The 26,525-nt window shown below is 46.8% G+C and overlaps 1 protein-coding gene across 5 annotated transcripts in view; it reads left to right on the forward strand.

Moving 5' to 3' along the window:
• The window catches only part of ttc29 (tetratricopeptide repeat domain 29), an 830,052-nt gene that overhangs the window by 37,321 nt on the left and 766,206 nt on the right, over positions 1–26,525 (forward strand). For all 5 annotated transcript variants that reach the window (XM_072496097.1, XM_072496099.1, XM_072496098.1 and 2 more), the window contains exon 3: positions 3,685–3,774. In XM_072496097.1, coding sequence (XP_072352198.1) covers positions 3,685–3,774 — 90 coding nt within the window. The remainder of the gene's footprint in view (positions 1–3,684; positions 3,775–26,525) is intronic.

The following is a 26,525-nucleotide window of genomic DNA, read 5'->3' on the forward strand; positions in this document are numbered from 1 at the left end:
GAACTTTGTATCTAAGCTCTGGCCCATAACACAGGCAAGAGTGTGGCATTGGGGAGAAACCATGTGGTGTCTGAGAGGGCAAGTGTGTGGCATCTCTATGGGGGCAAGAATGATGTGGTGCGGGCAAGAGTGTAGCATCTGGGGAGGGAAGAGTGCTTGAGTGTGGCCTCCCCCAGAGAGGGGCACCTTTGCTTGCGCTTGAGTCCTGAGAGGGAATGGTGATCCTGGGTGGTCAGCCCAGGGGTCGAAGATGATGTTCCTAGGTGGGGCTGGGAACCATTATTAGACAGGCCACCATTGGGAGGACTTTGACAGAAGGTTATACTTTGCACCCATGAGGGGAGAAGAACACAAGGGGAGATGAGAGGGGAACGATGTCACCAACATATCTCGGCCATCCTCAGGCTGCAATCAACAGCTATAGAGCCTGAGCGGCGACGAGGGGCCCTTCTACTGCATTGGGAAGACTGGTTATCTGGGCTGAGCACGTGGGTGGTTGGGTGTAAAAAGTGCAAAGCGCATATGACCTGCAACTCTGGGGAGCTGGTGACTGCGAGCGATGCTTTATGATGCCAGTTAAGATTACTCTGGAGGCTTGGCAACATTCAGCTCTCCCAAGCCTGCCACGGGAAATGTATTTTTCCTAAATCAAATAACTAATTAAACTAAATCAAATAAGCTGAGGGACAAATTAAAGGGGTAGCCACTTGCAGAGAAACTTCCCGAACCAAAATAGCAAATCACAAATGAAACTTAAAACATTAAACCAAAACATGAATAAGAGGATCGATAAGGCAGTGTCTTCACAGTGCCCACTGGGCACGGAAGACCTCACCGGTGCTGGTGGACTCCGCCTGCTTCCTCTCTAGGGACACTTGGCTGCAAATGTAGCTGTGATAGAAGGGCGGACAGTTGGATTGGACGACCCCCTCGATTGTCAGCTGCCTGAGCCTGTTGATGACGGGTTTGGCCAGGCCCAAGAGCTGGTTTACGTGAAGGTCCTCCTCCTCCTCCACACTGGATGCCTGTAAATCAGGAGCATCAGGCTGAAGTGCAAGCAAAGTTGTAACAATAGATTTTTAAATAACTGAAAAGGGATTGCAGTATAAAGCAACCTATATACACATGGTCCACAAACTCCACAAGGCCGTTAAAAGGGCAGGCATATTGGGAGTCCATGAATCGATGGAACCTACTGTTGTATGGGACTGCTGTGTGCAACACCTCCACCCCAGGTCCCCGATGTTAAGGGGGGAGTACTCCTCCATAGAGGGTCCTCCACTGGGGACCTCCGCTACCAAATGGCAATGAGGCGTGCCAAGGCATGTCCTGGCACCAAGCGAACGCAAAGAAATGAAGGGTGTACAGCAGCAGCCAGTACAGGAAACCCTACTGTGCAGTGTGAAAAGGCATGGAGGGTATTTCCGTGAGGCGGCTCAGTTGTGGTACAGCAGCTCCCAATGGAATGTTTAGGGCTTGGAGCCAATGTGAAATTCCACCCGAGTGGTATGCGCGCAGGCAATAGTCCACCGCACACCTGGGCATCCTCGAGTGTGCATCTGAGTTGAGCTTGACCGTTTTGAGGTCACAGGTGGCTTTGGACGCGGGCTGGACACCCACCATTGAGCGATGTGCTAATTCGCTACGTGTCATCCACCAGCCAGCACATGCCTGATCCTGGTCACCCAAGCGGCCACTGTCCATCCCTCTGCCAGCCACCTAAAATGGTATTGGTGGAGATATGATTCCTGAGCAGCAGCTCCCTGACAATCGCTGCTTCTCCAGATGGGTGACAGCTGAGCCGACTACATTTCAGGCTTGGTAAAAAGTGGGGCAACGCCTGCAAGGAGTTAAAATGACCTCTCCCCTGTCACATGTCTTCAGCACGATGACTATTTCCCATTCATTCTTCGGGGGAATGTCAACTTTAGATACCAGTATTTCTTGTTATATTGTATAATTCCTATGGTGATACTAAACAATGTTTCTAGGGAACGGTATTTAAAGAAATATTCACCATTTAACCAGGTACACGAGACATGGGAGATGAACTTTAATGACGTGTAGCCATCTGGGGTGGCCACTTCCAACTAGGTACAGAGAAACTCGCAAAGCCTGGCGGGTAAAATGGACAAGCCAAGACTAAGGCAGGCTCAGAGCCTGAAATGCAGATTAGTAAGCAAGAAATCCAGACGGTATCGAAACTCCGCCCAATTAGCATCTTAATGGGGCCGATTAGCATTTGATGGCCCACCTTCCCCAAAAGAAAGGACTGGTACTCAAGCAACCGGGACAGTCCCAAACATTTCGGCGCCACTCCCTGTTCAAGGGAAACGCAAACAACGGGGTCAGTGACCGTTTGGGACACGCCCAGCCATCCAGAACCCCGCCCACTTATTGGCTAAGGAATCGAACGGAGTGATCAGGGACCACCGAATTAGTAAGGCCCAAATCGAAGGACCACCCAAAAGAGCATGAAAACTCCCCCGAGTATAAGAAGAAGAGTTCGCCATATGTTCGCTCTCTGTTCGCGCCCTCTTGGCCTTGGTACCCTGGTCACGGCCATCGCCAATTGCAGCAACAACAGAAGCGAGTCCAAGTTCAACACCCGCTACCAGACGGATGAGCCCAGCTGAGCTGCAGTTACTCCTTCGAACCGGAGAGAACCAGAATTGAACAGCGGCCACTGTTTTCTGACCTAAGCCGGGTGCCCGAAGTTAAGTACAGGTTGTCTTAGCTGATGGGTGTAGTTAACTAGTAGTGTTTATGTTGCATGACTAATTGTGTGTAAATAAAGTACCCTTGACCTTGAACTAACGAACTGGTGTTTGGCTCTTTGATCGATAGCCAGTTGAAACTTGTGGTGGTATCATTCGATACCTGGCGACTCTAAGCATTAAGACATAGATAACATAGAAAGAAGGACAAACTCACTGATTGCCATAATTGGAACAGAGCCACAGAAAAGAGAGTAAAAGAAAAGGCAACAGAAAGTATATATACATATATATATATATAAGGTAAAACATAATAGGTAAAGGATGTTCTTGAGCAAAAAGAGATGGGTTTGGGATGCGATTATGTAAGGTGTCCATGAATTTGTTATCAACAAAGCTAATAAATGTAGGAATGGATGCCAGAGGCATAGAACACTATGCCAATTTTGCATAATTCAGGATCATTTTTGTCCTTGACATCCTTGGCTGAGGAAAATTGCTCCAATTGCATTTTCATACTGACCTGTAAAACTGATTGTTTAGGAGGATTGAAACAAATTATATTGCAGCCACAAAAAATTCATCACCTTTTAACATTAATTGCTTCACCTTGTGCTTATAGATTAATATTTTTGACACTATACAGTTGAACAATAATTATTAAAGAGTGGAAGTATAATTCTACATTGATTTGTTTTTGCTGTTTTTATACCTGTGTTAACTGCATGCAAAAGTGCAACAATTGCATTTGTATAGTACCTTTAATGTAATAAAACATTACAAGATATTTCATAGGACAGTTATCAATCAAAGCCATGGATTAGTTATTTTTAACCAAATAAGTATGGAATAAATATCCTGGTGACATTACTGTGGTACATTTACACTGCAATCATCAATGTTTAGTTAAAACAAAAATACAAGTTATTTTTTTTCTACATGTCTAATATGAATTCTTTGTTGATAGGATACCATCAAAGAAGGATCGATTAGCAGAAGCAAAGCGCTTAGACTCGTTGGGTGAACATTTGAAACTTTCCAAAACTGACATTAATATGTAAGTATATGCATTTTAATTAATGAAACCTGGCTTTTAAGATATCTTCAACAATGTTTTTAAATTTCAGCAGTGAAGATGTGTGTTGAGTGGTATGGAGTAGCAATCAAATTTAAATGTAATAGGGCTAAGTTTCCATTATGTTTCAGCATATTTTCAGTGGAGCAATGTGTCAAATAAATTTTTTGTGACAGGAGAATTTGGCAGAGGTTTCCACCAGCTCCCCACCATAACGCTGTCCCTTGCATTTTTCTTCCTACAGTCTGCTCACTCAATCCTAAGAATCATCATTTACATATTGTGACAACCCCCTGGACTAGTGCATGGTCAATTCCAGCCCCACTTGACCAGGAGTCTCAACATATTGAAAAATACCCAAAGTCTTTGGCCCTCAGCTGCCCAATAACTACAGTCACAGCTTTGTACATTTACACACACTTATGTTTCCTAATAATGAAATGAAAATCGCTTATTGTCACAAGTAGGCTTCAAATGAAGTTACTATGAAAAGCCCCTAATAATGATAACTAAAGTTAAATATGCAGCAAATACAAAAGGTTAACTATTATCCAATTCATAATCCCCTCCACTTAAACTCCCACCCTCTATACACATACAGACACACATAGGATAAAAAGATAGAAGAGAGGAGAGGGATGGAAAAATAATAATGAGAGAGAAAGCGGGAGCAGGTCCTTTCCTCTTGTCTGGGACTCCAACTGTGTTTTCCCTGGCTTTCTGAAGACCATCCCACTTGAGCAGGACCCAATCACTACCCATTACAGGGCAAAATACGGCCTTTTTGCTATTTCTTGGCCACCAACCAATCAATCGACTGAGCTCCACTGATCTCTTGGGCACCGAAAAGTCTGAGTTCTGCTGTACAAAGCTAACAGAGTGTTCTCTTTTGTAACTTTTGAATTTCTCATTTCTGCTGCTTGACTTGAAAGATATATGTCCATTAAACAAACATCCATGGATCAAAATGATAACAGCAAGGGCGGCACAGTGGATAGCACTGCTGCCCCACGGCGCTGAGGTCCCAGGTTTGATCCCGGCTCTGGGTCACTGTCCATGTGGAGTTTGCACATTCTCCCGGTGTTTGCGTGGGTTTCACCCCCACAACCCAAAGATGTGCAGTGTAGGTGGATTGGCCACACTAAATTGCCCCTTAATTGGAAAAAATGATTGGGCAAAACAAAATGATGACAGCGGGAAGCGGCATTGAGACTCGGGTTCCTGCTTTTACATTTGAAAGCATTTGGTAGCTTAGACTGAGAATTGCAACTGTTGCAAAGATTAGTTTAGACTAGTGGAAATGACAAGCTTTTCAGCCGAAAGTCTCTGGATAGTTTCAGCAGCATCTCTGCTGCTGGGAAGCGCTGTTTTGTGTAGGTTTTCTTTTTCCATTCAAGTCCTATGGACTTGAGGTGTTGACTCTGTTTCTCTCTCTTCAGGTGCCGCCAGATCTGCTGAGTTCACCCAGCATTTTCTGTGCTTATTTCAGATTTCTATCACGCGCAGTATTTTGCTTTTATTTGGGAAATTTATGTCTGGCCACCAAAGACAAAACAAATGTTTAGAGGGATGAATGTGGCTAAAATGCGGTACCTTCTGGCTGGTTATTTTCTTTAGAGCAGAGAAGACTGAGGGGTGACCGGATTGAGGTGTACAAAATTATGAGGGACATGGATAGGGAGATAGGAACAAACCTTCCGCTTACTAGAGGGGTCAATATCCACTGGGCATAGATTTAAGGTAAGTGGCAGGAGATTTAGAGGGGATTTAAGGAAATCCTTTTTCACCCAGAGGTTGGTGGGAATCTGGAACTTTGCTTGAAACAGTGGTAAAGGTGGGAACCCTCACAACATTTAAGAAGCATTTAGATGAGCACTTGAAAGGCCATAGCATACAAGGCTATGGACCAAGTGCTAGGAAATGGGATTAGAGGAGAAAGGTGCTGAATTACCGGCACGGACCCAATGTGCCGAGGGCTGTAAAACTCTATGACTCTATGTCCCAGACTTGCTTCTGGCAGGGTCAGAACACTAGCAGATTTTTACCCACACCACTTTCCTCCACCCCCACTCCTTTCCTAACTGTGGAGAGGCATTCTTGGTGCAGGTATGGCATTTCAAATGTGCAAACCTTTGTACACCATTATTGAGGAAGAGGAGTAAGAAATGATGGAACAAACAGTTGGGAAGCAATTGAAGAGATGTACTCGACTAAATAGTAAAGTCGCCATGGTCTCAGATGACCATACGCTGCTTTCCCCGTTGAGGGGGAGAGCTGACTGGTGGTGATTTAACCTGAGGATCGCCACACTTCAGGTGAGAGGCAAGGTTGAGAAATAGCCTCAGCTGGTACATGAAGTGAACCCACGCTGTTGGATTCATTCCGCATCACAAACCAGCCATCCAGCCAAATAAACTAAACCGGCCCCCATACTAAAAATAGTATTTCTCCAAAGAATATACAACCAGCACTGCTTATGTGAGAAGATTGGCAGAAGATGTGTATAAGATAATGTGGCTGGGATGTTCCCCTCCTGCCAGCACTATCAGATGATCATTACCACCTTAGGGAAAGCAAGTCAACTTACTGGTGAGATGGTTCATGATGCACTATCAATTACCACAAAGACGAGAGTAGTGGAATAATCGAGGCTGTATTGAGCAAGTAGTGATGCCTTCTGTAGCTGGAACCAGAATGGCTGCAGCACCGGCGAGCGCACACATTTATACGCCGCCTACTGGGTGGAGCCAGCAGGCACGGATTTACCCATGTACCTCTACTATATGGGCAGTACCGTAATACATGTAATATACTACTAGTGGTGACTACCACAGTTCATGACAGCAAAAGCAACACCAACTTTGAGCCATGCTTTTCCACGGCCACTTCAAACACATATGTCACCTACACTGATTTTTTTGAGCTGGCCCTTTTATTTTGGAAATATTTTAATGAATTTTTAAAAACAATTTTAATACAAAAGCACAATATCAATTAAACAGTGAGAGTCCCCTCCCCCACCCCCTCTTACCTTACAACAATAAAATATAGCTACTAAGACCCCCCACCCACCCTGCTCTTGTCCTTCCTAACAGCGGACAGTGACCAGCTCTTTAAAGTACAATATAAACGGCCACCATCTACTGTAAAACCCTTCCACTGACGTTCTCCTGATAAACTTAACCTTCTCAAGATGTAAAAACTTCATCAAGTCACCCAGCCACGCCGAGGCGCTTGGTGGTGTAATCGACTTCCAGCACATGAGGATTCGCCTCCTTGCCACCAGTGAGACAAAGGCCAGGACATCTTCCCCCACCCCCTTCCGGAGTTCCGGCACAACAAAAACCGCAAAAATTGGAGGAATGGGCAAGGCTCCAACCCAATGTTCAGGGTTGCCGACATTGTCTTAAAAAAGGACCTCCAGATGTCCGCCAGCTTTGAGCATGACCAGGACATGTGCGCTGGGCCTCCCAGCATGATGTACTGGGCCTCCCAGACACCGATCGCATCTATCACCCACTCTTTCAAAATATTGACTCATTCTAGCCTTCATAAAGGTGTGCTTGGAACACCACTTTCGGCTGGATGAGACTCAGCCTCACACAGGATGAGGCCGAGTTCACCCTCCTCAGCGCCTCACTCCAAACCTCTTCCTCCAAAAGCAGACCCAACTCCTCCGTCCTCGTTGCCTTCACATCCTCAACAGAGCCCGTCTCCTCCCCCATCACCTGCTGGTGTATATCCAACGTGCTGGCCACTTCCGAACCAGAGCAAGATAAGATCCTCTCGAGCAAGGTAGAAGGCTGCTTCATCAGAAAATCTGAAAAGTATTTTTTGACCCAGCTGAACACCTGGAGATACCTGAACCCATCAGCATCTGTGAGCCCATATTTTACTTTCAGTTCCCCTAAGCTAGCAAACCGACCTTCTAAAAATAAGTCTCTCACTTTCTCTAAACCTTTATCCTTCCATTCCCTGATTTCACATCCAACCTAGCAGGTTTGAATAACTGATTTGCACAGATAGGGGTCAGCCTAGAGGCTGCCCTCAAGTTAAAATGTTGTGGAGTTGCCTCCAGATTTTTAACATGGCTACTGCTACCGAGTTAGATGAGTGTTTCTCTGGTACCACTGGTAACGGAGCTGATACCAGCGCCACTAGCCATGCTCCCCTCACAGATCTGCTTCCACCTGAATCCAAAGCTCATCCGAATCTCTAAATCACTCTTGTAACCAGAAAAGGCCCCAAAACGCTGCAAAATTCCCATACTGTTATCTATTGACGACCCCGGATCCCTCACATATAATAGTAATGGGGATGTTCCACCCCACCTCTAACCCTTCCCCATGTATTCGAGGACCTCGGGGCCATGGCTAATGGCTCTATTGCAAGTGAAAACAGCAAAGATGACAGCGAACATCCCTGCCTGGTACCCTGATAAAGACAAAAAGGGTCAGAGATCATTTTGTTCGTGCAAATACTGGCAAATAGGGTCATTTATAACAGCTGCACCACTCTTCAAAGCCCTGCACAAATTTTTCTAAAACAGCAAACAGATAATACCACTCTACCCGGTCGAACACATTCTCTGCTTCAAGCGAGATTATGATCACCGGGACCGACCCTCCCCCAGAGCAAGCACCACATTTAACTGACATCTAACGTTCACTGTCATCTCCAACCCTTAACAAAACCAGTTTGGTCTTTCCCCACCACTTCTGGCAGACAAGGTTTCACTCTTAATACCAACACATTAGCTAACAGCTTTGCGTTAATATTTAATTGGGAGATTGGATGATACGACCCACAGTCTAGGTTCCGTGTCTTTTTTTAAGAGCAGGGGATATCGAAGCCTGCCTCAGCGTCTGTGGCAAAGCGCCTTTCTCCAAGGAGTCCCGAAACATCCCGAATAATAGAGGGGCTAATAAGTCTATGAAATTTTTATAAAATTCCACCGGGAACCCGTCAATCCCAGTGCCTTTCTCGACTACATCAGTTTCATCGCCTGCTTGATCTCATCCAACTTCAGCGGAGCTTAATAATAATCGCTTATTGTCACAATGAAGTTACTGTGAAAAGCCCCTAGTCGCCACCTTCCATCGCCTGTTCGGGGAGGCCAGTACGGGAATTGAACCCACGCTGCTGGCATTGTTCTGCATTACAAGCCAGCTGTTTAACCGACTGTGCTAAACCAGCTTCAAGGTCCTCTCGTAACTCCTCCTCCACCTTGGGAAACTCCTACTCACTCAGGAATTCCACCATATCTTTCCCATCCCATGGAGGGTCTGACCCGTATAAATTTTGGTAAAAGGTCTTAAATACTTAATTTACCTTCTGATCCGAGACCAGCCGCCACATCCCGTGTCTTAATCTGGGCAATCTACCTCTCAGCCTCTTGTTTCTTCAGATGATATGCCAGGAGCCGACGTGCCTCCTTCCCATATTCGTACATCGTCCCTTCAGCTCGCCTCAGCTGTCGTACCGCCCTATCTGTAGTGATCAGATTGACCTGGGTTTGCAATTTTCTCCTCTCCGTTAATCGTTCTTGAGATGGGGTGCCAACAATGCTTACGATCTACCTCTATAATACCGTCTACTAGATTTTCCTGCTCCCTCCTTGCCTCCAGCTCCACATGGGTCTTAAAAGATACACTGAGGAATTCTCAGTCGGTCGGATCCTCTGGTTTCCAGCAGCGCACTCACACCCGCAGGTTTCCCGATGGCGTGGGGTGGCCACACTGGGAAACCCCATTGGCAGGCTGCGGGAATGGAGAATCCCGCTGCCGGCGGGGGCGCACCGTGCAGGAAAATGTGGCTGACGAACTTGAGAATCCCGCCCATAATTTCTCCTCTAATTACAACCTTCAATGCTTCCCATAGTGACAAGGAGAGACCACCCATTGTCAATATTCAAAATCTAATCCTGGATAGCCGCTGAGATCGTTGCACAGAACCCAATGTCTGCTAGCAGACCAACATCCAGCTGCCACTCCTTTCAACGCCCTTTATCTACCCCCAACTCATCCAATGTGGGATATGGTCAGAAACGATCACCGCCGAGTACTCAGATTTTTTCACCTTGTATGTTCTCCCCGTGTCTGCGTGGGTTTCCTCCGGGTGCTCCGGTTTCCTCCCACAGTCCAAAGATGTGCAGGTTAGGTGGATTGGCCATGCTAAATTGTCTGTTAATGTCCAGGGATGTGTAGGTTTGGTTCTGGGTTACAGGGATAGAGCGGGGTGGATGGGGAGTGTAAATGGGCAGAGTGCTCATTCGAAAGGTTGGTGCAAACTCGATGGGCCGGATGGCCTCCTACTGCACTGTAGGAATTCTATTCTATGACACGTGTGGTAAACCACTGTTGCACCTGTACTAGGTGATGTAAGGTAGGACCTGGACTACAGGTTCGCCGGTAGTCCCTGCCTGCTGGTTCCGCCCAGTAGGCGGAGTATAAATATGCATGTCCTCCATTCAGCAGCCATTTTGCCAGCTGCTGTGGGAGGCCACACATCTTAGAGCAATAAAGCCTCAGTTGTATCCAACTCTAGTCTTTGTTCAATTGATCGTGCCTCAATTTATTGCTCTAAGATTTTCTAAAAGATGGACGTCCGAATCAAACCAGATCGCCTGCAGCTGGATCCGCAATCAGGCGATGTCAAAAAGGACTTTAATCACTGGCTTGCTTGCTTTGAGGTACATCAACTCAGTGACCACCCCTGTTCCGGAGGCTCAGAAGATACAGATCCTGTACTCAAGGTTGAGCTACAACGTGTTTCCGCTGATCCAGGACGCCCCGAACTACGCCGACGCCATGGCGCTTCTCAAAGAAAGCTACGCACGGAAAACAAAATACTCTTCGCCAGGCACGTACTCGCCACTCGCTTTCAACTCCCTGGTGAGTCCATAGAAGACTTCTGGCGGGCCCTAATCCCACTCGTCCGGGACTGTGACTGTCAGGCCGTTACGGCCACCGAACATTCCAACGTTCTTATGCGGGACGCGTTGTTAACTGGATTGGGTCGGACCTCGTACGCCAAAGACTGTTAGAAGGGGCCACGCTCGACCTAGCTGAAACAAAGAAGCTAGCGCTCTCCATGACTGTTGTCTCACGTAACATTCAGGCCTACCCCACCAGCCGCGCGGCCTTACCCAGCCAGTACACCTGCGCCACACGCCAGCCCGCACACCCCCGGGGTGCCCGATGTTACTTCTGCGGCCAGCAGAAGCACCCTCGCCAACGCTGCCCAGCCCGCGCTGCCTTTTGCAAGGCTTGCAGTAAAAAGGGGCACTTCGCCGCGATGTGCCAGGCCCGCGTAGTCGCCGCTATCGCTCCCACCCCCCTAGCCTACACACAATGGGCGCCGCCATCTTCACCTCCTGGGGCCACGCACGGCCAGTGGGCGCGCCATCTCCAACTCCCGGGGCCACGCGCGGCCAGTGGGCGCCGCCATCTTCTCCCCCTCAGTCCATGTGCGGCCCATGGGCGCCACCCTCTTGTCCAACCTCCGCAACGTGCGGCCCATGGGCGCCGCCATTTTGTTCCCCGCAGGATCTTCAGCCACCATCTTGTCTCCCCCACGGGACATGGACACCGACAGCATTCCAGGACCTGGGCCTCCCAGGCTCCCCATCATCCGACGTCAGCAATAACCGACCACGACTCGCCTCAGTGACGATCGACCAGTCTCGCCCGCACAACCTGGCCACCGCATCGACCAGTGTGAAAATCAACGGCCACGTTACCTCTTGCCTGCTGGACTCGGGGAGCACCAAAAGCTTCATACACCTGGATACGGTAAGGTGCTGCTCCCTCGCGGCACACCCCGCCAACTAAAGAATTTCCCTGGCCTCCGGATCCCATTCCGTCACGATCCGGGGGTTCTGCACGGTCACACTCACGGTCCAGGGCATAGAATTCAGCGGCTTCCGCCTCTACGTCCTCCCTAACCTTTGCGCTGCCCTACGACTCGGCCTGGACTTCCAGTGTAACCTCCAGAGCCTAACCTTCAAATTCGGCAGGCCCCTACCGCCCCTCACTGTGTGCGGCCTCGCAACCCTAAAGGTCGATCCGCCTTCCCTCTTCGCCAATCTAACCCCGGATTGCAAACCCGTCGCCACCAGGAGCAGACGGTACAGCACCCAGGACAGGACCTTCATCAGGTCCGAGGTCCAGCGGCTGCTTCGGGAGGACATTATCAAGGCCAGCAACAGCCCCTGGAGAGCCCAAGTGATAGTCGTTAAAACTGGAGAGAAACACCGAATGGTCGTGGACTACAGCCAGTACAGTATCAATCTGTACATGCAGCTCGACGTGTACTCCCTCCCACGCATATCTGATATGGTCAATCAGATTGCACAGTACTGGGTCTTCTCAACGGTAGACCTCAAATCCGCCTACAACCAGCTCCCCATTCGTAAATCAGAACGTCCATATACCGCTTTCGAGGCAGGCGGTTGTCTCTATCACTTCCTCAGGGTTCCTTTCGGCATTACTAACGGGGTCTCGGTCTTCCAAAGGGAGAGGACCGAATTGTCGACCGGTACGGTTTGTGGGCCACCTTCCCGTACCTAGACAACATTACCATCTGCGGCCATGACCAGCAGGACCATGAGGCCAACCGTGCCAAATTTCTCCACACCGCCACTCTCCTCAACCTCACCTACAACAAGGAGAAGTGCGTGTTTAGCACAAACCGCTTAGCCATACTCGGCTATGTGGTCCAGAACGGAGTTCTGGGGCCCAATCCCGACCGCATGCGCCCCCTCATGGAGCTTCCCCTCCCCCACTGCCCCAAGGCCCACAAACGCTGCCTGGGGTTCTTCTCGGAATACGCCCAGTGGGTCCCAAACTATGCGGACAAGGCCCGCCCACTCATTCAGTCCGCCCATTTTCCCCTGACGGCCGAGGCACAGCAGGCCTTCGCCCGTATCAGAGCTGATATCGCCAAGGCCGAGATGCACACAGTAGACGAGACACTGCCCTTTCAAGTAGAGAGCGACGCATCGGACGTTGCCCTAGCGCCACCCTCAATCAGGCAGGCAGACCCGTCGCATTCTTCTCCCGCACCATTCATGCCTCAGAAATTCGGCACTCATCTGTCGAAAAAGAGGCCCAAGCTATCGTTGAAGCTGTGCGGCATTGGAGGCAATACCTGGCCGACAGGAGATTCACTCTCCTCACTGACCAATGGTCAGTAGCCTTCATGTTCAATAACACAAGCGGGGCAAGATCAAAAACGATAAAATCTTGCGGTGGAGGATCGAGCTCTCCACCTATAATTATGAGATTTTGTATCGCCCCGGCAAACTCAACGAGCCCCCAGACGCCCTAACCCGAGGTACATGTGCCAGTGCACAGGTAGACCGACTCCGGACCCTGCACGACAGCCTTTGTCACCCGAGAGTCACACGATTGCACCATTTCATAAAGGCCCTACTCCGTCGAGGAAGTACGGACAATCACCAGGGACTGCCGGGTCTGTGCGGAGTGCAAGCCGCACTTCTACCGGCCAGACTGTGTGCGCCTGCTGAAGGCCTCCCGCCCCTTTGAGCGCCTCAGCATGGATTTCAAAGGGCCCCTCCCCTCCACCGACCGAAACACGTATATTCTCAGTGTGGTCGATGAGTACTCCAGGTTCCCCTTCGCCATCCCATGCCCCGACATGACGTCTGCCACCGTCATCAAAGCCTTAAACACTATCTTCGCTCTGTTCAGTTTCGCCGTCTATATCCACAGTGACAGGGGATCCTCATTCATGAACGATGAGTTGCGTCAGTTCCTGCTCAGCAGGGCTATCGCCTCCAGCAGGACGACCAGCTATAACCCCCGGGGAAACGGGCATGTAGAGGGGGAGAATGGGACGGTATGGAGGGCCGTCCAACTGGCCTTATGGTCCAGGAACCTCCCAGCCTTGCTGGCAGGAGGTCCTCCCTGATGCACTCCACTCCATTCGGTCACTGCTGTGCACCGCTACCAACAACACACCCCATGAACGTCTTTTTGCCTTCTCCAGGAACTCCACATCCGGGGTGTCGCTCCCGACTTGGCTCGCAGCTCCAGTACCAGTCCTGCTCCGTAGGCACTTCCGCCTCCACAAGTCAGACCCGTTGGTGGAAAGTGTGCAATTGCTCCATGCCAACCCCCAGTATGCCTACATGGCGTACCCCGACGGCCGCCAAGATACTGTCTCCCTCAGGGACCTGGCACCAGCAGGTTCCACACACACACACACCTCTCCGGCCCAGCACCACCCCCTCCCCTCCCCCAGCGCTCCCAGCATTAACCCCACCAGGACCATCCGTCCTTCCCCTGCCCACGCCCGAGGATGAAGAGGATTTTGGCATGCTACCGGAGTCACCGAACATCAGGCCAGCATCGACATCACCGCCACCACTACGTTGCTCCCAGTGGAACATCAAGGCACCAGATCGGTTAAATTTCTAACTGGCACCGGACTTCAAAAAACATTTTTTTTCTGATCAAACACTGTAAATATAAATTCATTGCTGTATATAGTTCTCCACCACCCCCGCCGGACTCAATTTTAACAGGGGGTGAATGTGGTAAACCACTGTTGCACCTGTATTAGGTGATGGAAGGTAGGACATGTACTACAGGTTCGACGGTCGTCCCTGCCTGCTGGCTCCGCCCAGTAGGCGGAGTATAAATATGCGTGTCCTCCATTCAGCAGCCATTTCGCCAGCTGCTGTGGGAGGCCACACATCTTCGAGCAATAAAGCCTCAGTTGTATCCAACTCTAGTCTTTGTTCAATTGATCGTGCCTCAATACGCTCCAGGGAAAAAAGTCCCAGTCTATCCAGCCTCTCCTTATAACTCAAACCATCAAGTCCGGGTAGCATCCCAGTAAATCATTTCTGCACTCTTTCTAATTTAATAATATCCTTTCGATAATACGGTGACCAGAACTGTACACAGTATTCCAAGTGTGGTCTTACTCATGTCTTGTACAACTTCAATAATACCACTCTACCCGGTCAAACACATTCTCTGCATCGAGAAAAATTATGATCACCGGGACCCGACCCTCCCCCGGAGCAAGCACCACATTTAACTGTCATCTAACATTCACTGTCATCTCCAACCCTTAACAAAACCAGTTTGGTCTTTCCCCACCACTTCTGGCAGACAAGGTTTCACTCTTCATGCCAACACCTGAGCTAACAGCTTTGCGTCCATATTTAATTGGGAGATTGGATGATACGACCCACAGTCTAGGATTCCGTGTCTTTTTTTAAGAGCAGGGGAAATCGAAGCCTGCCTCAGCGTCTGTGGCAAAGCGCCGTTCTCCAAGGAGTCCCTAAACATCCCGAACAATAGAGGGGCTAATAAGTCCATTGTCAATATTCAAAATCTAATCCTGGATAGCCCCTGAGATCCTTGCACAGAACCCAATGTCTGCTAGCAGACCAACATCCAGCTGCCACTCCTTTCAACGCCCTTTATCTACCCCAACTCATCCAATGTGGGATATGGTCAGAAACGATCACTGCCGAGTACTCCGATTTCTTCACCTTGCAAGACGTCCCAACTCCTGTTTTCACTGTTCTGCCCAATGAAACCAAGCATGCTGAATGCCTTATTCACCACCTTGTACACCTGTGACTCTACTTTCAAGGAGCTATGAGCATGTACTCCTAGATCTCTTTGTTCTATGACTCTCCCCAATTCCATACCATTAACTGAGTAGGTCCTGTCCTGATTCGATCTACCAAAATGGCCCCCATCCAATACCTCCATCATTAACCCTACTCAACACCTTAACAAAATGAGCATGAACAATAAAAACAGTAAAATATTAACATCCCAATCAAACCCCCCCACCCGCATCCCTCAAGCCATGTCTAGACCACTATCTTTGATGAAGCCCTCCGCCTGCTCAGGAGTTTCAAAATAGAAATCTTTTGAGTAAAACGTGACCCTTAATTTCGCTGGGTACACAACCCTAAATCGAACTCTTCGATTAAACTGGACCATCTCCACCGGATTGAAGGCCGCCCGTAGTTTTGCCAGATCCGTTCCAATGTCCTAATAAATCCTACCATGTTTCCGTCAAGGTTGATGTTCCAGACTTTCATAGCCTATTCCAGGACCCGTTCCTTTCTCTGAAAACGATGAAACCAAATGATCATTGCTTGAGGTGGCCCATTCAGTTGCAGTTTCTGCCTCAATGTCCTGTGTGCCCAGTCGAGTTCTGGTGCAGCAAATAGCTCATCACCACTCATGAATTGGGTAAACTTCACAGCAAAGTATTGGGTTGGCCTTGCGCCCTCAACTCCCTCGGGAAGACCCACCAGCCTCAGATTCATACACCTGGACCTATTTTCTAAATCATCCAGCTTCGCCTTAAAGCCCTTGTTCCTATCTTCTATGATCACCATTTTAGCCTCCAAGGATGCAAGTCTGTCTTCGTGCTGGGATAACGCCTTCCCCACATTTTTATATTTCTCCACCTGCATGCCTACCACTTTAATTGTTTTGCTCAGTTGCTCCCTTACTGGGCCCAAAGCTTCCTCCACTGTGGCTTTAAATGAAGCCTTCAACTCCTGATTATATTTCTTGAAGCATTCATCTATTTCTCACCAAACTTCTTTCATTCACTGGCTACCACCCATGTCATCATGTTGAGGTTGATAGGCATGGTCGCTTCTTCTGCCATCTTTGATGCCTTGTTTTCTTGGGCTCAACATTGTAATTTCACTCCTCTGCCCCTCTTCGATGTCAATTTTGACAGAACACTCTTTGTGGTCAATTTCACTGCCAGGAAAGTCCACTTTTTATTTAAATTCTTTCCATCGGGCAGATACGCCTAAAATGTCGGAACCTGCATGGGAGCTACAAGAGATGTGGTCAATACTTCATGCTGCCATAAGACCATAGACCATAAGACATAGGAGCAGAATTAGGCCACTCGGCCCATCGAGTCTGCTCCATCATTCAGTCTTGGCTGATATTTTATCATCCCCATTCTTCTATAAGACATAGGAGCAGAAGTCTCGAGCTGACCCTTTTCAAGTAGATGAGTCATGTTGGGGCAATAATCTGAACATTGTACCTAACCTGATCTTTGCTGACAAGAGTAGTACTGCATTGTGTTCGAGAATGCACACATTCCATGCCCCGATAGTGACAGGTGTCAACTTTCTTTTTTTAAATCAATTGCATTTGTTGGATCCCCACAAGCTGGCCAGGTAAGTGAAGCAGACAATGTTTAACACATCTTTTCTATCCATTCCTGTTACTATGGAAGTGAGCAATATGGTCCTGAAAAAGGGTGCTCAGTTGCTAAAGGACTGTTCAGATATCTGGACAGGCAAGCAATTTTCTTTTCATGGATCTGCCCCTGAAGCCCTCATTTCCATCATGTTTAGAATAGCTAGAGGAGGATCTCACCCCTCGGTGAGGAATGCGCTCCTTGGATGTTCCTGCCACCAAGATCTGCTGCTCCTCTCTGGTACCTGCATTTCAGCATTTTCTTTGCTGATACCACTCCTACTAATACATCGTGAGAACCATTAACTTGTTTACAGAAAGCTAACTAATGGAATATTATTTAGGTTTGAAGACCCTTCGGTGTAGATAATTTTTGAGGGGTATTGTGTTTGTCCTGGCTAAATAAGTCAAGGGACACCTTGTAAGAAGAGACAAAAGAAGGCCTTGTGCTTTGGGTACAGATGATGTAGTTAATGGGAGGAGCCAGGTCTGTCTGAAAAGTTAATAGGTCCTAGAACTCTGATATGAACAAGAGGTGTTTCAGTTTGGTCCTGAAAGGTTCTCTCTACAAAGATTCTGCAGAGAAAAGCAAGTAAAACTCTGGTTGTTAACTTTATTCATGTGTGGTATTTAATATACATTAGTTTGCTTAATTGGAATATACTGGCTGGTTTAGAAAGTAAGTTAAGGTTTCTTCTTTTACTTAAGAACTGTTGTAACTGTTAACTATAAAGTTATTTCTTTGTTGCTAATGCGCTTAATTTTATGATTAAATTAAAGTTTGCCTTAACATAAAAGATACCTATTGGTCAGTGGTATCATTTATGTGGTGCAGTAACAATTCCTCACAGCTTTACAAATTGCAAGTAGTTGGTCCTTGTGAAAATAGTTGAGTTCTTGTTAGGAACCCTAGCACCAGCTACTCCTTTCCTGACTTCGACCTTCTCTCTGGCATCATGTGCTATTTTGCCCTGCAATAAGGGTTGTTGAAAAGTTAAATGGAAATAAGGTTTATGCGTACATATGCTGTGAGCTGGAGGAGGAGCAATATATATAACAAATGGGGAGGTGATGAATACAAGGCTATTTGTGTAGAATGATAGCCAATGAATGCTGACCTAGCCAGAGAAACTCACATCCCTTGAATACATTTTTAAAGTGATGTGAGGAAGGAATACTAGAAAGAGTTGCTGGTTCTGTTTGTACAAGAATTAGAGAAGAAAATATTATTGGTGTGTGGCATGAAGAGAGCAAAGGAATTAAAATGAGAATAAGATGTGCGGCATGGTGGCGCAGTGGTTAGCACTGCTGCCTCACGGTACCGAGGACCTGGGTTCGATCCAGATCCCGGATCACTGTCCGTGTGAAGTTTGCATGTTCTCCCAGTGTCTACATGGGTCACACCGCCCCAAACCGAAAGATGTGCAGGGTAGGTGGATTGGCCATGCTAAATTGCCCCTTACTTGGAATTTTTTTTTTTTAAATGAGAATAAGTGCTATCGTGATTGGAAGCTGAATGATGTGAAGGGGGGCTTTATTGAGAGATGAGACATGGGAGAGAGATGTGTCAACAAGTGTTGAGATTCATGGAGAGATGATTGTATTGAATCTTGCTTTCCTTGGGAGGTAATTTAACCTCTTCCAAAACTGAACTCAAATTCTGGTAGTGATGCTGCTATACTGATTCCCTCAGGCATTTCTTTTCACCCCTACTACATATTCACCTTGTAGATGTGCCAGTGAGTGCTGCGGAACATTATTTCCCTTCTTTTTCTGATCATATCCATTCGGACCTCCAAGGAGGTATAAAGAACAAAGAAATGTACAGCGCAGGAACAGGCCCTTCGGCCCTCCAAGCCTGTGTCAACCATGCTGCCTGACTAAACTAAAATCTTCTACACTTCCTGGGACCTTATCCCTCTATTCCCATCCTATTCATGTATTTGTCAAGAAGCCCCTTAAATATCACTATCGTCCCTGCTTCCACCACCTCCTCCAGCAGCGAGTACCAGGCACCCACTACCCTCTGTGTAAAAAAAAAAAAAAAAACATGCCTCGCACATCTCCTCTAAACCTTGCCCCTCGCACCTTAAACCTATGCCCCCTCGTAATTGACCCCTCTACCCTGGGAAAAAGCCTCTGACTATCCACTCTGTCTATGCCCCTCATAATTTTGTAGACCTCTATCAGGTCGCCCCTCAACCTCCGTTGTTCCAGTGAGAACAAAGCGATTTTATTCAACTGCTCCTCATAGCTAATGCCCCCCATACCAGGCAACATCCTGATAAATATCTTCTGCACCCTCTCTAAAGCCTCCACATCCTTCTGGTAGTGCGGCGACCAGAATTGAACACTATACTCCAAGTGCGGCCTTACTAAGGTTCTATACAGCTGCAACATGACTTGCCAATTCTTATACTCAGTGCCCTGGCCAATGAAGGCAAGCATGCCGTATGCCTTCTTGACTACCTTCTCCACCTGTGTTGCCCCTTTCAGTGACCTGTGGACCTGTACACCTAGATCTCTCTGACTGTCAGTACTCTTGAGGGTTCTACCATTCAATGTATATTCCCTACCTGCATTAGACCTTCCAAAAATGCATTACCTCACATTTGTCCCGATTAAACTCCACCTGCCATCTCTCCGCCCAAGTATCCAAACGATCTAAATCCTGCTGTATTCTCTGACAGTCCTCATCGCTATCCGCAGTTCCACCAACCTTTGTGTCGTCTGTAAACATACTAATCAGACCAGTTACATTTTCCTCCAAATCATTTATATATACTACGAACAGCAAAGTCCCAGCACTGATCCCTGCGGAACACCACTAGTCACAGCCCTCCAATCAGAAAAGCACCCTTCCATTGCTACTCTCTGCCTTCTATGACCTAGCCAGTTCTGTATCCACCTTGCCAGCTCACCCCTGATCCCGTGTGACTTCACCTTTTGTACCAGTTTGCCATGAGGGACCTTGTCAAAGGCCTTGCTCAAGTCAATGTAGACAACATCCACTGCCCTACCTGCATCAATCATCTTTGTGACCTCTTTGAAAAACTCTATAGGTATCTATCTAAAACATGAGGGTCATTCTTCTGGCTCTTCCCTACACTGTTTCCAAGGCTAGATACGGACAGTACTTGAGAAATATTCTGAACAGAGCACCGTACAGTTTTATCAGGGCTATCTCAGGTTTGTGCTGTACAGTTTTGTGCACATAATTTAAACTTTGACTTCCTTCAGCACTCAGCTATGTAGGTCTCTAAATTGATTACACACATACGAAAATACAAATTAGGAGTAGGCCCCTTGAGCCTGCTCCCCCATTCAATAAGATCATGGCTGATCTAATTGTAACCTCAATCCAACATTCCTGCCTACCCCTGATTACCTTTCACCCCCTTGTTAATCAAACATCTATGCAACTATCCCTTAGAAATATTAAAATACTCTGTTTCCATTGCCTATTGCGGAAGAGAGTTCTAGAAACTCAAAATCCTCTGAGAGAAATAATCCTCTTCATCTCTGTCTTAAATGAGTGACCACTTTTATTTTTAAAAAGTGACCTCTAGTTCTCAATTCACCAACAAGAGGAAACAGCCTTTCCAGTCCACCCTGTTAATACCACTCAGGACCTTAAAGGTTTTGATCAAGTTGCCTCTTAACTGTTCTAAACTCAAGCGGATACACACCTAACCTCTCCAACCTTGCCTCATAAGAAAACACGTCCATTCCTGGTATTATTCGAGTAAATCTTCGCTGAGTTGCTTCTAAAACATTTACATGTTTCCTTAAATAAGGAGATCAATACCCCAGATGTGGTCTTACCAATGACCTGCATAATTACTTCTGTAATCAATTCTCCACACAATAAATGATAACAGTCCATGAGCTTTCCTAATTACCTGCTGTTCGTTTCGTGATTCATGTTCTTAGGACACCCATATCCCTCTACACCTCACAGCTCTGCAATCTCTCACCATTTAGATCATAAGCTTCTTTTTTATTCTTTCTACCTAAATGGACAATTTTACAATTGCCCACTCTATTTTCAGATTTTTGCCCACTCACACAACATACTTATTTTTATTTTATTTGTTCATGGGACATGGACGACGCTGGTTGAGCCAACATTTAGTGCCCATCCCTGATTGCCCTTGAGGGGGAATTAAGTGTCAATCACTTCTGGTCTACAGTGACATGTAGGCCAGACCAGGTAAGGATGGCAGATTTCCTTCCCTAAAGGACATTAGGGAACCAGATAGGTTTTTACAACAATCGACAATGGTTTCATGGTCATTATTAGACTTTTAATTCCAGATTTTTATTGAATTCAAATTTCACCATCTGCAGTGGCGGGATTCAAACCCAGGTCCCCAGAGCATTAACTTGGATTCTGGTTTTCTAGTCCAGTGACAATATCACTACGCTACCACCTCCCCTAAAGTCCATTTGTAGCCTCCTTATGTCCTCTTCACAATTTACATTCCTACCTACCTTTATGTTATCAGCAAGTTTAACAACTATACCTTCAGTCCCCTCATCCAAGTCATTTATATAAATTCCCTGTAGCACACCATTTGCCACATCCTGCGAACAAAAAAACATTAATGCCAGCTCTATTTCCTGTCAGCTAGTCAATCTTCAATCCATGCCAATATGTTACCCTCTATACCATGAGCTTTTACTTTACACAATAACCTTTGATGTGGCACTTTATCAAATGGCTTCTGGAAATCTAAGTACAGTTTATCCATCTGTTCATCCTTTACCCACAGCACATATGACTCCTTCAAAAAACTCCAGTAAATTGGTTAAACATGATTTCCCTATCACATGTTGATTCTGCCTGATTGACTTGAATTTTTCCGAGTGCCCTTCAAAACATCTTTAATAATGGCTTCTAACATTTTCCCTAAGACAGATGTTAAGCTAATTGGCCTGTAGTTCCCTGCTTTCTGTCTCCATCCCTTTTTGAATAAAGGAGTTATATTTGCTATCTGTCAATCTCATGGAACCTTCCCTGAATCTTGGGAATTTTGGAAAATTAAAGCCAATGCATCAGCTATCTCATTAGCCTCTTCTTTCAAGACCTTAGTGTAAAGTCCATTTGGATCAGGAGATTTGTCAGCCTTGACGCCCAGCGAATTGCTCAATACCACTTCCCTGGTGATTCTAATTTTCCTGAGTTCCCCCTCTCTTCCATTTCCTGATTTGTAGCTATTTCTGGGATGTTATTTGTGTCTGCTGCAGTGAAGACCGATGCAAAATACCTGGTTAATTCATCCTTCTTTCCATTACCAGTTCCTAAGGCGCACTTTCTATAGGGCAAATGCTCACTTTGTTAACTCCTTTTATCTTTAAATATCTATAGAAACTCTTACTGTCTGTCTTGATATTACTGGCTAGCTTTCTCTCATACTCTACTGTTTCCCGCCTTATCAATCTTTTTATCATTCTTTGATATTCTTTATATTCTATCCAATCTTCTGACCTGCCATGTGTTTTTGCACAATTCCATGTTTTTCCTTTAAGTTTAAAACTGTCTTTAACTTTTTTGGATGATGGGCCCTCATCTTTGAATTTTTCTTTCTTATTGGAATGTATCTATTCTGTGTATTCTGAAATATTCCTTTAAATGTTTGCCACTGAACATCTGTTGATCTATCCCTTAAACACATTTGCCTGTTCATTTTAGCAAACTCGGCTTTCATGCCCTCATATATGTGGGGCTTGTTCAAGGATCAGCTACTGCGTGTTCTTGATAAGTATGTACCGGTCAGACAGGGAGGAAGGCGTCGAGCGAGGGAACCGTGGTTTACCAAGGAAGTGGAATCTCTTGTTAAGAGGAAGAAGGAGGCCTATGTGAAGATGAAGTGTGAAGTTTCGGTTGGGGCGATGGATAGTTACAAGGTAGAGAGGAAGGATCTAAAGAGAGAGCTAAGACGAGCAAGGAGGGGACATGAGAAGTATTTGGCAGGAAGGATCAAGGAAAACCCAAAAGCTTTCTATAGGTATGTCAGGAATAAGTGAATGACTAGGGAAAGAGTAGGACCAGTCAAGGACAGGGATGGGAAATTGTGTGTGGAGTCTGAAGAGATAGGCGAGATACTAAATGAATATTTTTCGTCAGTATTCACTCAGGAAAAAGATAATGTTGTGGAGGAGAATGCTGAGCCCCAGGCTAATAGAATAGATGGCATTGAGGTACGTAGGGAAGAGGTGTTGGCAATTCTGGACAGGCTGAAAATAGATAAGTCCCCGGGACCTGATGGGATTTATCCTAGGATTCTATGGGAGGCCAGGGAAGAGATTGCTGGACCTTTGGCTTTGATTTTTATGTCATCATTGGCTACAGGAATAGTGCCAGAGGACTGGAGGACAGCAAATGTGGTCCCTTTGTTCAAAAAGGGGAGCAGAGACAACCCAGGCAACTATAGACCGGTGAGCCTCACGTCTGTAGTGGGTAAAGTCTTGGAGGGGATTATAAGAGACAAGATTTATAATCATCTAGATAGGAATAATATGATCAGGGATAGTCAACATGGCTTTGTGAAGGGTAGGCCATGCCTCACAAACCTTATTGAGTTCTTTGAGAAGGTGACTGAACAGGTAGACGAGGGTAAAGCAGTTGATGTGGTGTATATGGATTTCAGCAAAGCGTTTGATAAGGTTCCCCACGGTAGGCTATTGCAAAAAATACGGAGGCTGGGGATTGAGGGTGATTTAGAGATGTGGATCAGAAATTGGCTAGCTGAAAGAAGACAGAGGGTGGTGGTTGATGGGATATGTTCAGAATGGAGTACAGTCACAAGTGGAGTACCACAAGGATCTGTTCTGGGGCCGTTGCTGTTTGTCATTTTTATCAATGACCTAGAGGAAGGCGCAGAAGGGTGGGTGAGTAAATTTGCAGACGATACTAAAGTCGGTGGTGTTGTCGATAGTGTGGAAGGATGTAGCAGGTTACAGAGGGATATAGATAAGCTGCAGAGCTGGGCTGAGAGGTGGCAAATGGAGTTTAATGTAGAGAAGTGTGAGGTGATTCACTTTGGAAGGAATAACAGGAATGCGGAATATTTGGCTAATGGTAAAGTTCTTGAAAGTGTGGATGAGCAGAGGGATCTAGGTGTCCATGTACACAGATCCCTGAAAGTTGCCACCCAGGTTGATAGGGTTGTGAAGAAGGCCTATGGAGTGTTGGCCTTTATTGGTAGAGGGATTGAGTTCCGGAGTCGGGAGGTCATGTTGCAGCTGTACAGAACTCTGGTACGGCCGCATTTGGAGTATTGCGTACAGTTCTGGTCACCGCATTATAGGAAGGACGTGGAGGCTTTGGAGCGGGTGCAGAGGAGATTTACCAGGATGTTGCCTGGTATGGAGGGAAAATCTTATGAAGAAAGGCTGATGGACTTGAGGTTGTTTTCGTTGGAGAGAAGAAGGTTAAGAGGAGACTTAATAGAGGCATCCAAAATGATCAGGGGGTTGGATAGGGTGGACAGTGAGAGCCTTCTCCCGCGGATGGATATGGCTGGCACGAGGGGACATAACTTTAAACTGAGGGGTAATAGATATAGGACAGAGGTCAGAGGTAGGTTCTTTACGCAAAGAGTAGTGAGGCCGTGGAATGCCCTACCTGCTACAGTAGTGAACTCGCCAACATTGAGGGCATTTAAAAGTTTATTGGATAAACATATGGATGATAATGGCATAGTGTAGGTTAGATGGCTTTTGTTTCGGTGCAACATCGTGGGCCGAAGGGCCTGTACTGCGCTGTATTGTTCTATGTTCTATGTTCTATGTTCTATATTTGCCCTTATTTAAGTTTAAAATACTAGTCTTAGATGTAGTAGTCTCTCTCAAACTGAATATAAAATTCAATCATAATCGTTGCTACCGAGGGGTGCCTTCATTATGATGTTGCCAATTAATCACATCTCATTGCACAATACCAGGTTAGGTATATCCTGCCCTCTGGTTGGCTCCAGAATGGGCTGTTCTAAGAAACTATCCCAAAAATATTCTATGAACTCATCATCTACGCTAGGTTTGTCCATCTGATTTTTCCAGTCTATATGTAGATTAAAATCCCGCATCGTTATTGCACTACCTATCTGACGAGCTCCCATGATCTCTTCTTTTATACTCTGTTCTAACGTGTAATTACAATTAAGGGGCCTGTACACCACCCCCACAAGTGACTTCTTGCCTTTATAATTTCTCATTTCAACCCAAACTGCTTATACATCCTGGTTTTTTGAACTTGGGTCACCCTCTCTAATGTGTTAATACTCTTTCACCTATTCCCAAATTCCTGTCCCTCCGAAGTGTCACATACTTCAATATTCAGGCCCTACCCCATCCCCATGACATTAAAGGGCAATTTAGCATGGCCAATCTATCTACCCCGTACATCTTTGGACTTTAGGAGGAAACCGAAGCACCCGGAGGAAACCCACACAGACACGGGGAGAATGTACAAACTCTATACAGACAGCGACCCAAGGCCCGAATTGAACCCGAGTCCCTGACACTGTGAGGCATCAGGCGCACAAATTGTGCGGCCTCCCGTGCCTGCCCGGGCCCCATGTCTTGCCCATCCTCGCCCTCCCCCGCATCCTTCTCGTCAGATGAGGACTGATGTTCATCCTCCTCAGAGAACAGAGAACAATACAGCAGAAGAACAGGCCCTTCGGCCCTCCAAGCCTGTACCGGTCATGATACCAACCTTGGCCAAAGAACAATACAGCACATCGCCCCTCTGCAATGTGATGTTGTGGAGGATGCAGCAAGCCACCACGATGTGGGAGACTCTCCTAGCACTATACTGGCGGCCCCTCCAGAGTGGTCCAGGAACTGGTATGTCATCTGCAGGGGCCCGTAGGGCGACATGCATCCCGTTGATCATCCCCTGGACCCGGGGCATCTCCCCGATGGTGGCGAACCCCTCTGCCCAGGCATCCTGGTGGGCTCGGTCTACATAGAAATTGATATATTGTGCCGACTGGCCCTATAGGGCCTCTGTGAGCCGGGTGCAAATGTCGGTTTTGCATTCCGCCTACGGAGCGGGGCGCAAACCTTGTTATTGCCACCAGCGAGGGACCAGAGCATGGAGCCCTAATCGGCGCCATACATAGATCTCGATTTTAGCTGGATGCCCTTTTCTCTACCCGATCGCGGTTTGCGGCGTCGTGAGGTGGAGAATCTCGCCCACTATTTCTCATCCCTTTGTTAACCAAGGTTGCTTAATTAATAAGTGGAATCTTGCCATTTTCCTTTCCACTTCTTGACCCATATTCTGATCTTGCATTAACTACCAATATGAATAACACGTACTGTTGTTACGATCTGGTTCGGGTCAGGAACATTTGGTTTAAAGTAGACAAAGGTTCAAATCCCAGTTATCCACTAAGAGAATAAAGCCACAAGATTTTACGGCTTTAAACTGACAAATAAACTTGTACTACATATGTCTTGCCAGCTTCAGGGACTGAAAGACATACAGCTCAA

Source organism: Scyliorhinus torazame, chromosome 3, assembly GCF_047496885.1.
Source record: "Scyliorhinus torazame isolate Kashiwa2021f chromosome 3, sScyTor2.1, whole genome shotgun sequence".
In the NCBI taxonomy this organism is placed as follows: domain Eukaryota; kingdom Metazoa; phylum Chordata; class Chondrichthyes; order Carcharhiniformes; family Scyliorhinidae; genus Scyliorhinus; species Scyliorhinus torazame.